General features: G+C 38.3%; 1 protein-coding gene across 4 annotated transcripts in view; it reads right to left on the minus strand.

The window, feature by feature from the left end:
• Window positions 1-17,282, minus strand: part of SPAST (spastin) — a 67,851-nt gene that overhangs the window by 49,707 nt on the left and 862 nt on the right. The window contains exons 2-4 of one of the 4 annotated variants that reach the window (XM_034764967.1): window positions 12,711-12,794; window positions 9,458-9,541; window positions 3,249-3,344 (exon numbers count right to left, since the gene is read on the minus strand). In XM_034764967.1, coding sequence (XP_034620858.1) covers window positions 3,249-3,344; window positions 9,458-9,541; window positions 12,711-12,794 — 264 coding nt within the window. Of the gene's footprint in view, window positions 1-3,248; window positions 3,345-9,457; window positions 9,542-12,710; window positions 12,798-17,282 lie in introns of all 4 variants that reach the window. The other 3 variants (XM_034764966.1, XM_034764969.1, XM_034764968.1) reach the window with 3 other exon arrangements.

Here is a 17,282-nt window from a genome sequence, read left to right on the forward strand (position 1 = left end):
GTCAGCAGGTAAATAAAACTGGCCCGGCCCACCAGGGTGCTTACCCTGGCAAGCCGTGTGCCGAACGTTGCCGACCCCTGCTGTAGAGGGAGACGTAACTAACTATCTTTGTCCCTTTCTACAGCCTCCTAGCTGCTGCCAGGAGTTGGAGGGGCTGGAGAGGAAGAAGAGAAAATGTCTCCATTACTTTACCCTACCTACCCTAGCCTGTTAGTCCAGGTCTTGTTACCTGGAGAGGCATTCCATTATCTATCTCTGCCATTGCTCATACAATGTTCTGAAACACAGAAGAGAGTGACTCAGTTACTCTTCACTACTTCAGGAATTTCTTTACAAAAGACTCTGAAGAAGTGGGGAGTGTGAATCTATACGAATAATCCACTGATCCCGAAATTTGGCAGTGTAACTTTCCCCTTGACAGTGATTTTTCTTTAAGTGTAAGTATCCAGCATACTTACATAATTTACCAGTTCAAATCTGTAGCAAAACATATCTCCGTTTTCAGCAGCCTTGGGTGGAAAAATATCCATGGATTTTAATTAAACCTTGTTGTTCACAGTATGAAAGTTATCTGAGTAGCTGGTGAACGTGAGAGAGATGTATATAACAGAAATAAGAGAAAGGAAGATCCAATGGCTGGGGTACTATCCCAGGACTGGGGTGACCTGGGTTCAAGATCCTGTTCTACCACAGACTTCCTATGTGCCACCTTAGGTGAGTCGCATTCTCTGTGGCTCAGTTCCTATTTGTAAAATGGAGATATAGTACTTCCCTACCTCACAGGGATGTTGAGAGGATAACTACATTGAAGGTTGGGAGGCAATACTAGAGCAATGGAGGTCATGTAAGTACCTTAGATAATAGTTTCTGAAACTCAAAAAATGGAACAAACATTTATTCTAATAAGGCATTTTAATAGAAATGAAGAGTTTTTAGACTGTGGAACTGTTATTTTTCTTCATACAGCAGTGGTTCTCAAACTTTTGTACTGGTGACCCCTTTCACATAGCAAGCTTCTAAGTGCGACTCCCCACACACACATAAATTAAACACTTTTTTGTATATTTAACACCATTATAATTGCTGCAGGCAAAGCGGAGTTTGGGGTGAAGGCTGACAGCTTGCAACCCCCCTCTGCCCCCCATGTAACAACATCACGACTCCAAGGGGTCCCAACCCCCAGTTTGAAAACCTGTCATACAGGCTTTAAGCCCAATGCGGGAAACCAGTGCAATTCTGCTGTCCTGCACAACTTTTAATTTATGGTAGTACCTATGATGAGAGAAAAATGTACTTGTTTTTAAAATAAGATCACCTTATTGCAGAAGAAGCAGACTCCTGTTTTGACTCCTGCCTTAAAGGACAGGAGATAATTTGTACTTATGTGGGGAACTTTTGAAAAGAAGCGAGTGCTAGAACTATTCCTTGCCAAAATTAAAGACTGCCTAGTTATTAAACCTTTTCCTGGGCTATTCACATTAGAAAACTAGTGTAGAGAACTGAGCAAAAAACCAAAAGTGGAGAACATAAGAGAGAAAGCAGCCTATGTTTTTTCAAAAGTTGGGTAGGGTGTATATATTTAAACTTGGAGTCATCTGGATGCAGACAACCAAAGTTTTATTAGGCCATTTCATACTATCAGTTTTTAAGCTTGATTTAGTTATGAAGTTTTGCTTAAATGTCAACTTAAAATAAAAATGCAGTCTTTTAAAAACACCCATCGTCATTCCAAACAAAACCAAAAACTAATCTAATAGAAAAATTCCAGAAGACAATGTATTTGTTCAGACACAAAATAATTAAAACATATGTAATTAGTTTAATTGTTTCCTTGTTTGTTTTTATGTCTAATGTTGCAAAAAGGCCAGAGGTGGGTTTTTTTGTTTGTTTGTTTGTTTTTTAATAGAAAGGTGGCCATATAGTTCAAACAACAGTTTGGGCATTCAAAGGGAAGTGAATTGCTGAAAGCTACTTTTTTTTTTAAAATCAATTGACTAGATTTCAAGTTGACAGTCACTTTAAGGACTGATTGCATACTAGTCTAAGATTGCTGTGCTCTGAGTTCTGTAGCTGAGTTTTGTTAATTCCAGTGGTATTTAACCTTATTTTACTTAACATGATTAGTCTACACTGCATGTGTATGAGTAAATTGGGCTTATAGTTCTGATTACATCATATTGTTGGCTTTAAACATCCTTCTAATTCTTAACAGTTTATGAAATTCAGGAGACTTTTTGCTTCATGTGTGTAGCACTTGAACTGGAAATACACTTTTTGTGACAATTTAGTATTCTTGGTACCTTACCTTCACTTGGGAGAAAAGAGGAAAAAACCTTCTCTAACTGAAAACCTATGCATCCGAAGAAGTGGGCTGTAGCCCACGAAATCTTATGCTCAAATAAATTTGTTAGTCTCCAAGGTGCCACAAGTACTCCTGTTCTTTTTGAAAACCTATAGTTAAAAATGGCAAGAGTTGCTGTGTTTGTTTTTTTTTACTTTAAAGAGCAGAAAATATAAAATCTATTACAAGCACAAACTGACATTTAGTTAAAGCAACCTAATGTGAGTTTAGATCAATACCTGTCCTATATTAAAAACAAAACAACAAAAATCAAATAAAGGCTTTTTCCAAGAACATCTTATGCTGACTATCACTACAGTACAATAAATTACTTCTAATAGGAAATGCCAGAAATCAAGAGATAACATTTAAACTTTAAAGTATGATCATGTTAACCTCCTTTAAATACATAGCCACAAGGAAAGTGTTTTTGGAAGCCTGTCTTTTGGGCTTGTCTACACCAATATTTAGTTTATGGCAAACTCGTGTGTGACTCTACCCTGCACTAGCCTGCTGCGGACTAACTGTCTGCGTGGATCCTGCTGACGTGCATGAACAGTTCATTAATGCACTTTGATCTAGTCCTCTTTGAAACAGAACTAGATCAAAGTACATTAAGGTAAACTCTTTTGGATCCTAACTTTTTGAAAACCCTGAAAAGGAGCAACAAAGAAGGAGAGCTGTTTTGAGAGACAACCAAGTACTGCAATATAACAAACAGCATTAACAAAGAGCCTTATGAGGATGGAATGTATTTCTACAAAACCTTTAAAACAGAAACATACAAAATTTTAACAAATTAATGTGGGGCCAGGAAATTCAGCATATTTTCCTTGCAACATACCAGAAACTGACAGACATCCCAGACATCCCCTGATTAATTCAGTGCTGGTGAAACCAAACCCACCTGACTGGAGATGTCCATTGCGGCATGCCAGGTTAGTACTGTCTTTATAGACCTCCATTTGCGGCTTGGGAATTTGCAAAACTGCCTGCAGCTTCTCTATGCAACAAACAGAGGGGGAAAAAGGACAAAATAAACAAATAAAAAACAAAAAATGAACCAATGAAATTTATGTACGCTGATCACATAGAAATGACAACGTCAGCTTCCATATACTTGATGTAAGGGTCAAAGATAAAAGGGATATTTCTATTTATGCTAACTACTTTATGAACCTAAAAAAACAAAAATCTGTGTATATGAAGTACAAATCTACGAAAGCAGTTTTAAACTGGCAGTCAATCGTTGAATTAGTTAAAAGAAACCATTAAAAAAAAAATCACTAAGAGGATTTTTTTCCAAAGGTACTGCACAGGATTTATTATCTTGACTCCATCTGACATAAAGTGGGATTTGTATGACAATCCCGTTCCTGGAAGTCTTCCATTAGGAGCTTGGGCTGACCATTTGCAAGTACTCTTTCACCTAAGAAGTGGTTCACCAAAACAGGTATGTAAGCTAGTCCACATTTTACACTTAATGAGTCTGTAATAAATAAAACTTGTTTGACAGTTTCTAGTACTCAAATGAGGTAGGTGACTTCAGGATTTCAAAATGTGAATTGAAGTTTGTAGAGTTCTCACTTCTTAGGCAGCTGCATGTAATTTTTTAAAAATTCTGTAAAATACCCTTGTTTCTGATCAAGTCAAAAGTTTAATTTCTGTAACATCTGAATGTGTTTCATGAAAATAATTTAAGATTAAGGGGAAGAAACTTTGCCACAAAAAAATGTGCACAACATAACTAAGCTATTAGCAGTGAACAAATAAAACAAATAAGTCAATATATATATATTTTGACAGGAGCTTTCCCTCAACCCCACAAGTTTATATATATTCTTGATAATGCGTCACTTTAAGTCACTCCATGGTTCCCCTTTCTTCACTGCAATAGATACAAACTTTTGGTCCTAGCTGTTAAGGCCCTTCACAACTTTGCCCCTCCCTATTTATCTACTTTCCCAGTTCTCCTATTCTGCTGATATTGCCAGTCCCAATCACCCATGTTAGCTTTCCCCAGAAATACATTTGTGCTCAGTTACCATGGTGATGGGCAAATCATTAAAACCCAAATAAAATAGAAAAAGTATAATTTGACTCTATCTTTATACATGCAACATCTTCCCTGAACCAATCTGAAAAGCCACTAACCTTCATGTCTAAATAAAAAAAAGCCACCCCATCACAATGACTAAAAGAAACCGTCGACGACAGTTAGGTGTAGTGCCAGAAGGGACTGGTAATTTTTAAACTTATTTCACCTATATAAATAATTCGTATTACCGTTTCCAACTCCTTCCAGTTGTTTGCTACCCACTTGTTCCATTTTGCCTGAAGTCCTGTCTCTGATGGGAAAAAGCCGTGTGTCCGAACACACAATTAGAACTTTAGACACAACTTTTCCCTTTGTATGGACATGGGCATTCATTCTTAAAAGACATATTACTGACAGGGGATCCACTAATTTAAAATAAGTGAATGTATATATATTATCTATGTGTACACAGTATATACACATGGTCTGTAAGATTCCTCATTTAACACTCCGTAATAGGATATAGCTCCCCTCCCCCCCCCTTTTTTAGGGGGGCAAAGAGAAAGTAGCCACTTTCATTTGGGCTAATATTTAAGGTAAGGTTTAAGATCCCTCTTCTCCTATAGCCTCCTCATGCCAAGCTCTCTAAAATATTAGTTGATCTATACCAGCTGATCCCTAGACTCTACTTCCGGACAGAGGACCTGATCCTAAGCATTTTGTAGTAGCTTCCAGAATTTGAGACAGTCAAAGTGTTTTAATTTGGAGTTAACAAAAAGATTTCCCAACTGATAATTGAACAGAAAAGAAATTCACAGCACTAGAGAAAGTGAAAGTAAAGTATACTATTCTTTGCTTCTTAACAAGGTACATGAAATAACAGTGCAAGTACTGTACTGCAGTTCTTCTTTTCCTTTAGAGTCAGTGTAGTTATGGAATCCCTTAAAAACCATACGTTTCCACTAGATAAGTGAGAACTCTTCTCCTCCCCCCACCTAGAATTAATAACTTTCCTCCTGGGAGATTTCCCCTTTCCATTTAAGTATTCACTCCCAAACAAAGGAGTTAAAAAGCACTTGATTGAAGTCTCTCTCTCTCTCTCTCGATGTATTATTCTGATAAAGCTTCTTAAAATCAACAAAAACTGCAGTCTACTTTTTCCTTGTGACCAGCTTTCATTGTACATCAAGTTTAAATTAATAAACTCTTTGCTCATCCTGTCAGATACAGTAAACGGCTTCTAATTTCTTCTCATTTGGTAACACTTAGCTCTGACTCCTATGAAAGTAACATTTGTTCTCTACCCATGTATCAGCCACTCAATTTCTTCAGTTTCATAATTCTTGAAGCTCTGTTCTTGTACATTTCTGATCTATGAACAAATATATTAAGCTTAAATAAAAAAAGCTGTAAGAAGCAGCAAGTAGCCAATGCCATCACAAAACAGGGACACGTGTTTCACTCAGCAGGGAATGATTAAATCACTGAACTTTTGTGCCTGAACTTGGCCAGGGTCTCTGCTAAAGGGAGTGTTGGTGGGAAGACATGCAATCTTTCTGCAGTGAATGGAGACAACACCCATTGCCAGTGCAAGTATCTTCCTGATGTCACACACCACCACCATCTTGTTGGTCAGAGCTGGGATGAGTAGGATCCTACAGCATTTCCACCGGAGAAAGAGCTGATCCATCACCTCCTAATTCAGAGACAGTTCTTGCAGTCAAATAAGTCAGTCTCCAATTTTATCATTCCTCCAAGGTAGGGGACATCAAGCAATGTCCTTATGTGACACTGCCCAATTCCAAACCTACACAGTTTCCCAAAACAGGAAGATCTCTCCTGTGCCTCTGCTTATGCAGAATACAATGGTCTGATTGGGATGCCAGGTATATGAAGATCTTCAGAGCATTCATAAAGCCTCCTGAATAATTGTGCATTGGCTGCCATTCCTAGACAAAGTTCCTTGACTCCTTATCACATGTAAATTGCAGCCATGTATCCTAACCCAAAATACAATAATCTGTAAATTCAGCATCTAGCCTAACCAGATATCCTGGACTGCCATTACAGTGATAAACTCAGCTAAAGAGACATTCTGCATTAGCTTCAGTTTCCAAATAGATTGAAGGTGCCACCTCTTAAATAGAGTGCCCAAAAGTAACCTAATCTCAAAACAAAGGCCTGGATCACAGTGGCTCAGCCCACATCCAGAATAAATGATCTCAACCTCCTGGCCAAACATGTGAAAAAAAGCTATAACACTCAATGCTTCTATATGATTGTTTAAACAGCAGATAGGGATGCAACAGTACCTAGAGAGACAAACTCAAAACAACAAATATTAGACAAACTCTTAAAAGGGACAGATGTAATCGGTGTCATTATCTGGTTATTTTCCTTATCCAACATCACTTCCATCATATCTGAATTGAGTTTCAGCTAGGTAGCCCTCATCTGTGTCTCTATCTCTACTATAGACAGAAATAAGCATTTGGTAGCTCTCACTGGGTCAGACAAAAGATTTAAAAGTAGGTGTCATTATGAAGGGACTTTTTTTTTTTTTTTTTTTAAGAACTTGGGAAATTCTCAAAGACTACTATAGTACTATGGAAAAAAACAACATTTAGTCCCTGATCTTGCAACTGGATCTCTGCAGGCAGGCCCTCAAGCAAGCACAGAGCTGCACTGACTTTAATGGGTCTCCTTATAGATGCAAGGGTCTGTCAGAACTGATCTAATTGCAGGAATGGGGGCCTAAGATCATAAAGTGAAGCCCTCATGACAGTTGCACATGCAACCTTATCTAAGACCCTTTGTGCATCTGCATTACAGTATACGCTTGAGTTACATTATCACATATCCTACAGTAATGTTGCCTTATTAAGTGTGCAGGATGAATGACAGAAGTGACAAAAGCAAAGGTGCAACAGACGTGAAGGATAATAAACAGTCTAACTGATGTCACCCAATGATATAATTGCTTCACATTAAAAGTCTTTAACTTATATAGACTTTAATTCTATCATTAGTTTTAAAATATTTTAGGCATGATTCTGATCTTCACCACTAAGCTCCCCATCCAAATTTTGCCCTCAGTTACACTGGTAAAACTCTGGAGCAGGTGCTCAACTACAGTGATGGAGCAGACATAAGAACCTATATAGAATAAAGTAAAGCAATGACTTCAGTAGATTTGCACGGATATCACTTCAAAGACAATTTGAACTAGACTGAAACAAGGATTTACAAGACACCTGCCTCATTTGTTATTTACCTCTTCCACATTCAGCTTTCAGCCTACACCCAGAATGAGACAAAGAAAGTGTAATTAAAGATTACAATAAAACAAATAAAGTTGCAAAGTTTAAGATTTCGTGTACTCGCTTAATGTCATTTCCTGACTTTTGAGTGCTTAAGTTTTGCAACCTTCATCTTCTTTTAATATCTCCTTTTGCAGTAATACATTTAAGGGCACACATGGCCAATATTCAACTCAGTTTGCTAACATATGCAAACTACCATAACTGGGTCACATCAGGAGCAGGTAATGCACACATAAAACATATACCATCAACTAAGAAGAAACAGAAGTGATTTTTTTTTTAAAGCTTATTGTTACATCTAAGATGACTATAAATGAAAATATGTTTACTTTACACAGCTGAATGCACAGCATACATTTAGTTTCACTGTTTTCACTGCTCAACTACATCCCTGTAGGTGACAGCTCCTGTGTGAGCTTTCCCCTAGCCTCTTCAAGAGAGTATTTAATATTGATGAGCTGCTGCTGTTTTGAGCCAAGAATGTGCACCGATCCAAGCAGCAACAGGAAACAGGAGTGGATAGGGAGATAGTACAGATCCCTGCACAGAACCAGAGGTAATGGGAGGACAGGAAAAGAGACAGTCACTTTCTTCCCTGCTATAATCACTACATCAAGCCAGAGAGCAATGGGAGCCAAGAGAAGTGAGGAACATTCATGCCTCAGACTCTTCATCAGGCTCCAAGAAGAAATTAGGATGCTTGCCTCAAATTACAACCAGTGCTGAAGGTGAAAGTAAGGAGGCCTGGGCAGAGAATCAGGTGGGAGTGTGTCAGGCCCAAACACATTTCGTGGTGCTGCTTTCCAGAATGGTCATCTTCTCCTACTGCAAAAACTCTCAGAAAAACAAGTCACCAGTAGAATAGAAAAGAGAAATCTTTTCAGACAGAATATTTAAGAGCACTTTCAGTACATGCTATTTAAAGCATGCTCTACCAGATTTTCATTCTCAAAATTATTACACAATAACATTTTACTGCCAATCACAGGTGTCAGTTGTATTGTTTTTGTAGAGTGTTCACATCCATTACAATGAGTTTCATAACATTTATAAGAGCTCAGACTTTACTATATGTTGCTCCTGAAATGAAATGGTCTTAACTTTAGCAATTAAAGCAGAAGAAGAAGAAGATCAAATTAAAGTCAGAGGTTGAAGTTTTTAAATTGTTTAATCTTACTTATAAGACTGAATGACTTCAGTTATAGTACACCCCGGGAATCAGATTGTTAATGTAATTACCATATTAATAATGTAGAACTGGTTTAAATGGTAGGGAGTGCTTCCTGCAGAACAAAGAGTACACCTACAAGTTTCATTGAGCAGAAATCCAGTACGTTAAGACAGTGTTTTTCAACCAGTGGGCTGTGATCCCCCGCAAGTCATGAAAGGCAATTGGAGGGTTGAAAGGTGTTGAAAAATTATATTATTTTTAAAGCAAAGAAAATAAAATGTCCAGGGTAACCAACTTCAGGGCGATCAAAACCTTCAAAGGCTGTGAAGTCAAATCTACTAGTTGTATTATATGGTATTTGTATAGTAATTGTAAGGAGCTCATGAATTTTTTTTAAAACTTCAAATAAGGGATCACCAACCTGAAAAGACTGAGAAACACCACACTACGCTACTATGAATTTATTTTAAAAAAGCGTACAATTACTTTAGCTCTTCATTTTAAATAATTAAATATATTAAGTTAATGCATTATCATTGTCATTATGTGTACCAACTTTTCAAATTTTGAATAGCAACTGTTACCTAGAAGCTGCAAACGATCCTTTGCCATAGCCAAATTTGTCATCATTTTAGACTGCAGACGTCGAGCTCGTTCACACTGATCACCTTAAGAAAAAATCAATATTAAAAACAGGAATATGTCAAGTTAATGTTTACAAGTGCTAAAATAATTCCTTCATTAAAACTGACATCTAACCTTTCCCTCTCCCTCTCCCCTCTGGTAAAAGAGGAGAGGGAAATAAAATGTAAACCTTAGTCAAAGATCTTAAGTTAAAGAAAACAATGCTGTACAAAATTGGCTCTGTTTGCTTCACGAAGCTGCATGTACAAAGCTGAAGACTCGAGTGTTGCAGTGCATGTCTACATATGAAGGTGCTTCCTAGCATCCTTGCCTGCAGTGGGCTGTGCCTGTGTGGGGTAAACTAGGGGCACTTCCCAACCACAGTACAGTATTGTACAGTATATAATGCCTTTTGTCTGCCCCAAAAATTTCCTTAGAACCTAAACCCCTGCGTTTACATTAAATCTTATGGGAAAATTGGATTTGTTTAACCTCGTTTCACTTAAAGTTGCATTTTTCAGGAACATAACTACAACGTTAAGTGAGGAGTTACTGTACATTTTTCAGGTAAAGCCATACGACCAAGAAAAACCTGCTTCAGTTCTCAAATATGGTGAATAAACATAACAGTCTAATGGGTCAGATCAATGGTCCATCTAGCTAAGGGATCAGCAACCTTTGGCATGCAGGCTGACAGGGTGCTTGGTTTGTTTAGCTGCCGTGTCTGCAGGTTCGGCCGATTGCGGCTCCCACTGGCCGCAGTTCACCGCTCCAGGCCAATGGGGGTGGTGGAAAGCGGCAGCCAGCACATCCCTCAGCCTGCGCCGCTTCCCAGAGCCCCCATTGGCCTGGGACGGTGAACCACGGCCAGTGGGAGCCACGATCGGCCGAATCTGCGGCTGCGGCAGGTAAACAAACCAGCCTGGCCCACCTGGCGAGCCGTGTGCCAAAGGTTGCTGATCCCTGATCTAGCTCAATATACTGTCTCTGACAGTGGCCAGTGCCAGATGCTTCAGAGGGAATAAACAGAACGGGGTAATTTCAGGAGGTCCAATCCCATCCTTTAGCAACTGGAGGTTTAGGGACACTAGAGCATGGGGTTGTATCCCTGATCATTTTGGCTAATAGCCATTGAAGCATTTAAATTCATGGAGGTTATCTAATTCTGTTTTGAACCCAGTTACACTTTTGGCTTTCACGATATTCCATGGCAACAAATTTCACAGGTTGACTGTGCATTGTGTGAAGAAGTACTTCCTTTTGTTTGTTTTAAACCTGCTGCATTTTAATTTCATTGGTTGATCCCTAGTTCTTTTGTTGAAGTCATATAGGATAAATTGGTAAAAATATTTATTCAGATTGTATGTAATGTATCAAAGGTCATTAAGAGCGTTCCCACGCTTTTCTGCTCACTTAATCATTTTTTTTTAAAAAAACTTAAATTTGCCCATTCCTGCAGTAGGTATTTGAGAGAAAACCTCAGAAGACATTTTATCATTTATAGTAAGCATATCCTGTATCTGTCCTGTAAAACAGATTTCAGTTAACAATACAGTACTCCCCTTCACTATCAACAACTGGAAGAGCTGTGTTCTCTTTAAGAAGAGAGAGAAGCTTTTAAACTGTGAGCACTCTATTTTAAAGAAGTGGCCATAGTAATGTTTGTAAATCCATTACTGATGTTTTGAAATGTGAAGGGACACAATTAATTCAGTTTAAATTTGTTTTGCCAAAGTGAAGTCACTTTAGAAGAGTAACCAAGAGGCAGGTATAATTTACATTTTTTTGATTCTTTACCTTGTTTCACTTTTGTCTCCCTCATTGTTGCATACAACCTTCACAAACTAAATGGTAGCATGCACCAACTTGGCTTGGGTGTCAAAGACCTGGCGTACACTGGGGTGGGAGGGGGATCAACCTAAGATACGCAACTTCAGCTACGAGAATAGTGTAGCTGAAGTGGATGTATCTTAGGTCGACTTACCTCACGGCGCAGGGTCAACTGTCACTGCTCCCCCGTCGACTCTGCTTCCGCCTCACGATGCAGTGGAGTACAGGAGTCGACGGCAGAGTGATCGGGGATTGATTTATCGTGTCTGCACTAGATGCGATAAATCGATCCTCAATAGATCCATGGCACCAACTTAGCTGGGGGATGCTCCAGGCCCGCCTCTTCCTGTCCCCGCTCCACTCCAGGCCCACCTCTTCCTACCACCACTCCACCTCCTCTCCGGAGCAGCCGCATCCCCGCTCCTTCCCCTACCCCCCCAAAGTCCAACAGCTGTTTGGCGGTGGGGGGAGCGCTGGGAGGGAGGGGGAGGAGGCGGAGGCGGAGAAGAGGAACTTGTGCAATTCTCCCTTGTAAAGACGCTGCTCTTCCACAGAATCTTACACGAAGTGGACAGAGCAGGCAGCCAAACGACGTTATAAGGGAGCACTGCACAACTTTAAACGAGCATGTTCCCTAATTGAGCAGCGACGTAACTTAGAAACAACGTTAAGCAGGAGGACGTTAAGTGAGGAGTTTCTGTATTTTTAAGTCTCTCAAACATAATACCACCCACCCCTGTGAAAACTGTGTTGATTTATATTCAATGTAAAATTCTAGAGCAGTGAAAACACAAACAAATCCGCAGACCTCAACTTAAATGGATCAAGTTGAAATTTATGCTACAGGAATGCCCAAATATGCATTAACTTTAAGAATATTTTGGTATTAAGTTTTAGATGGACATTTTCATGAGCCAAAATTGCTTTGGCTTTTGAACAATCTTAATATATTTATTTCATCAAGCAGGACAAGAAAGATTAACATAGGAAAGGTTTGCAAATACAATGGTGTAAAACATTAAGGTATTAGAAAGCTAGAACAGAAATAATTGAGCAGTGGGTTAATCTTAAAACCCAAGTAGCAGTTTTTTTTATATATACACATACATATACACACACACACACTTTTCCTATATGAAGAAAGTAAATGGAGATAATTACCTATCTATCTGTGTACCTACATTGGAGAGAATGTCTGCTGCATTAGGAAACATTCTGTTTGTGCTTTTCCACTATACTGTTCAAACCAACCAGGTTTATTCCTTATCCACTTACTTGAAGAATGAAATATGATGCTTAACTCTCCCACTTTCCTGAGAAAAATGCCAGGAATTGATATTCATCACTAAGGAATAAACTTTACACACAAAAAAATTGGCTTACCTTGACCAATAACTAAGACAGCTATTCCTTTCTCCAGTTCTTCAATTCCTTTCTTATACCATTCAACAGCTTGTTCCTTTTGTCCTGCTTAAAATGGAAATGGGTCCCTTACTTTCTGTAGTAAAATTATAATTAAAGGACTGTTTCTACAAGATACGCAAGATGGGTAATGAGCAGAGTTTAATTACAAATGTGGGGGGAAACTACACATTTGAACAAAGTACTATTGTATAAACATTTTTAAAGGGACACCTTCACATACAGTCAATTTCAAAGACCGAGTTAACAATAGTTTTAGGTGCTACACCTGCCTCTTTAGCACTAGTCTCAATCACTTTTTCTTGTTTTCATACATTTTTCTCCTAATATTTGAAAGCTCCAGAAGGAGAAAATGGACTAACCACGCATATTCACAGGAGAAACAGTAGGACTGTGACACAAAATGCTGTCAAGTCACAAAGCAATCGCACTGGAAAACCCCTCTTTCCTAATCTTCCATTTACAGATAATGTTCATAAGATAACTACCATTAATAGGTATGAACATCCAGAAAGAAAAGTGACAAAATCACCACTCTACAGTGATAGGCAAAGCATAAATTAATAAATTAGTACACCAGGCTTTCATTTCTAACAACCCAGGTTCAAGTCAAGAGAAAAATGAGTGCAACAACCAACCTCTTTGGTTACTCTGTCATACCATAAAACCACTGCCTTCAAGAAGCACTAACCATTGGGATAATAACGGGACAGGAGGGGAGAAGAGAGGACTGCGGTGACTGAACATTGCCATTTAGGGAAGCTTACACAAGGCTATCAAAACATGCCTGGATTTAACATACGCTATCCAAGAATGTTGGTGTAAAACTTACTGAAATACCAAAATATGCAGATTCATTTTAAAGCTCTACTAGCTAACTCTCTCCTCTTATAGGTTTTCTGTATTCAAAGAGACATTCCATGACCTATTTAACCACATTATGAAAATTAGGACTATGTCTATTTAGCACAAGTTTTATTAAAAAAGCTTAACAATCAAGTATTAGTAACAAGTATTGTTATCCTATACCTGCTGTCACAAACTGTAGTGCTATCTCCAGAAAAAAGTCAGGGTAAAGGGAGGAAAGATTTTGTGAAACCTTAAATGAAAGTAAGCAAAGTACCATAGATTTTTCCAAGTGCTCATTTCTAAACAGCAGTGAGCGTGTTGCACCGGAACCTTTTGTCCCACATCTGTTATCTAGCATTCAGTATGATTAGTCAATATAGCATATAGGCATTGTCCCTAGGACCCAGTTGAAAGCTTTGTACTTCGTGTGCTCTGGCTACTAAGTGTATATATTTTAAATCTCCCTTCCCACCATCTTTCTCCTTTTGAGTAATCAGAAATCTCACTCCCTCCCTCCATCTCCAGCTTCCTGACTGTTAAGGGCAGCTGTGCTTCTCCAACAATGGGGGTCTCTATTACCTTACCCCTCCTTTAGCTTCCTTTTCTCAAGATATCTCCAGTGTCTGTCTCTGCCACTGGTTATAGCTGTCCCAAAGGAAACTTGAGAAGATCTGTCAGCTTCACTGCTGCTCACAAGATTCTGAAGAGAAGTTGTGAAACTGCCCAGATATTTTGTTAATTTCACTCTGCTTCTGTCTGGAGAAGTTTTGGCATTGACACAAACAATTGAACTATCTGCTGGCCAACTAAGAAGACACCACTACATAGATCCAGATTCTGACTATCCCTGCGATTATAAAAAGTCATTTTATAAAAAAAAATAAAACTCAGATTCTACAGAATTTGGTGGCTCACCCATCCCTGACTCCACACAATTCCCTAAGGGGAAATGGATTTTTCAAACCATTGCCACAGTAGTTGCAAGTTACAAGCCAAGCCAATTATAGTGTGTGTCTAAAAGTAAGAAGTGTAAAAAAATTAACATTAGGTAGTTATAATGATACCTACTTGAGTTCATATATTTTCAAAACAAAATGGCCACAAATTCACAGGGGACAGTCTAGAAATCTTAACTGACCCACAAACTATGCATAACAAAAAATCACTTCACATATGAAGTTGTACAAAATGCACCCGAAAAAGAATAAAAACAGATTCAGCACACGTTAATAAGTAAATCCCTTTATGTCCATAAGATTAATGGATGCTTCCCATGTAACTAATAGATCCAAATGTTAAAGTGTGGTTCCTTTTAGGGAAAATTGATGTAATAGTGTCAACTTTGTATTTGACAGATCTGCTCCTACAAAGTCATATCTGCTTGTATTAGCTGTAGTTAAAATTACTTTTTATATAAACACTACTATTCACCATGCATCAATAACACAACTATAAAATCTTAGAAGTGCAGGAGTAATATTTTAAAATGCAACCTCATGAAAAGAGCAAGACCTGAAGGCTTCATGCTGCTCAACAGATTGCAATGACTCTGATATAGAGGTTTGAGAATCACAGTAGTAACTTGAGCAAAGTTATAAAGAAAAGCACAACCATTACTCCCTGGACACCAGAAACTGGGAAAGGCATCTCAAATTGAGATATAAAACGGCTATTATCATACTGGTGTACAGGAAGTTCTGAAAGATCTACTGATCCCACAAGTATTTGTATTGGTCTCCTGAAGTGATTCTTGTCTGCACAGGTTTTAAGTTACTTGTAAGTTACGGAACTCACAGAAAGATGGCACTTACAATTAAAGGTTTACTTAGTTAATATTTAAATAAGAGCACAAATTCTGGAGAAAATGTAGTAAGTGGTTCTCTCTCCCAACATAATCTGAGTGACTGTTTGTGTAGTTCCATGCTGCTTAGGACAAACAAACTATACAACATGCCAATTAAAAGAGGGGACTTCAGGGATGGGATGGGGTGTGAGGGGAAAAAAAAAAAAAAAAATCAAACTTAAGAAACAAGTTAGTCCTTATATTTTTTTCTCCTTAAGTATTAAGGCTATAATTATAACAGGCTTCTGAAAAAAATAAGCACTAGTTTGTTATTATAAGCCATTACAGGTGCTTGACAGAACTGGAGATTTATCTACACTTAAGTATATTTTAATCACCACCTTTACTACCATTAAAATTTTGAACCAACTTGAGTTCTAAGTTTCCCCTCGTACCCTCACAAGTCCTATGTCACACCAACATCTTTTTATATTGATATGGCTGCATGCAGTCTCTTTCCGAGCCCACTACTGCCTTCCCAAGTTATTGCAGCAGACCAAAGTAAGTCTGTCCCTTTCATGGCATACTACGCATGCAGTCTGTATAAAGTCTCTATTTTGATTTTAAAGAGGGAAACAATTTTTACTTCCTGCTATGCAGAATCATAGTTTCATTAAGTCTTCACATTTTAAAATCATGCTGGATGTTTCCAGGGGAATTTAAAGCCCAGCACGGTACCCATGCCTCAGAGGACTCCCCTTTGAACACTGGCAGGGTTGTACTGCTGCAGGTAGACTGATGGTCTAAGTCAAATACACTGACAATAGCTTTTCTTTGTTTTTGTTTTTAAATCTAAACCATACAATGATTTTCCTCAACCTTGTATTTTATTTTAAATTAGTTGTTTCCCAGAGTTCTATAAGTTATTGGCAAAAGTAAAATAATTATGTGACTCAGCAACAATTGTAGAGGAAAATGCAATTTAATAAGAGTTTAATTGCTAAGGTACAAATTATAAAGAAATTGTTCTGATATTTGGCAGCCTGTATATCAAACTTCAGTAGAGATTTTCTTAAACATGTACACAATTTGCAAACTAAGAGTATGCTATAAAGATGGTGCCAGACCCTGAAATACATCATTGTTCCTGATAATCTAATTATGTAGGTATGAATAATGTGACAGTTTAGTTCTGAACATGAATACCCCATAAATTCCCCCCAATCTGTATCTATGAATTAAAATGAAAAACAATTTTAAGACTGAATTTCAATTTTTTTTTTAAAAAGGTAACTATTTGTGCCACATATATTAGAAACTAGACCACCTACTTCACCTGCCAACTGTTGTGGTGCTGAAAACAAAAAGTGGGGTAAAGGCTAAAATTCTGTATATTAAAGCTATTCTATATATTGACACCTCCTTAACATGAAGTTCAATCTCCTACAGAACACTGAATTTAAATGCACAGTATCTATATTTTAAAAAAACAATTACAATAGCTCTCTACCCTTGCTACATACCTAGCCTGAAATCTTGGTACGACTGAGCCAAGATTTCACCACTAAGCTTTAACTCTTTTGATATGTTTTTTGCCTGTTTCTACCTCATCCTTCTCATTGGAAATGCTCAGAAGGTGTCTGAAGTTTGCTGGCCACAAATTATTCCACATCTCTGCCACCAGGCTAGAAATTGTACTTGCCATTCTCCACAACTCAACCATTTCTGCAGCGGCCAAAACTGCAGCGGTATCTTCCCTCCACGCCAGCCCTCTCTGGTCTCTATCTATATCCTCAGCCCCTGACACACCATCTGTCAGCAGCACCTTCCCGCGCCAGAGACGCCTCAGGGATGGTCAACTAATGTGCAACACTGACAGGACACAGCTGGAGCCAAGGATG

The sequence above is a fragment of the Trachemys scripta genome, chromosome 3 (genome assembly GCF_013100865.1).
Source record: "Trachemys scripta elegans isolate TJP31775 chromosome 3, CAS_Tse_1.0, whole genome shotgun sequence".
Lineage (NCBI taxonomy): Eukaryota > Metazoa > Chordata > Testudines > Emydidae > Trachemys > Trachemys scripta.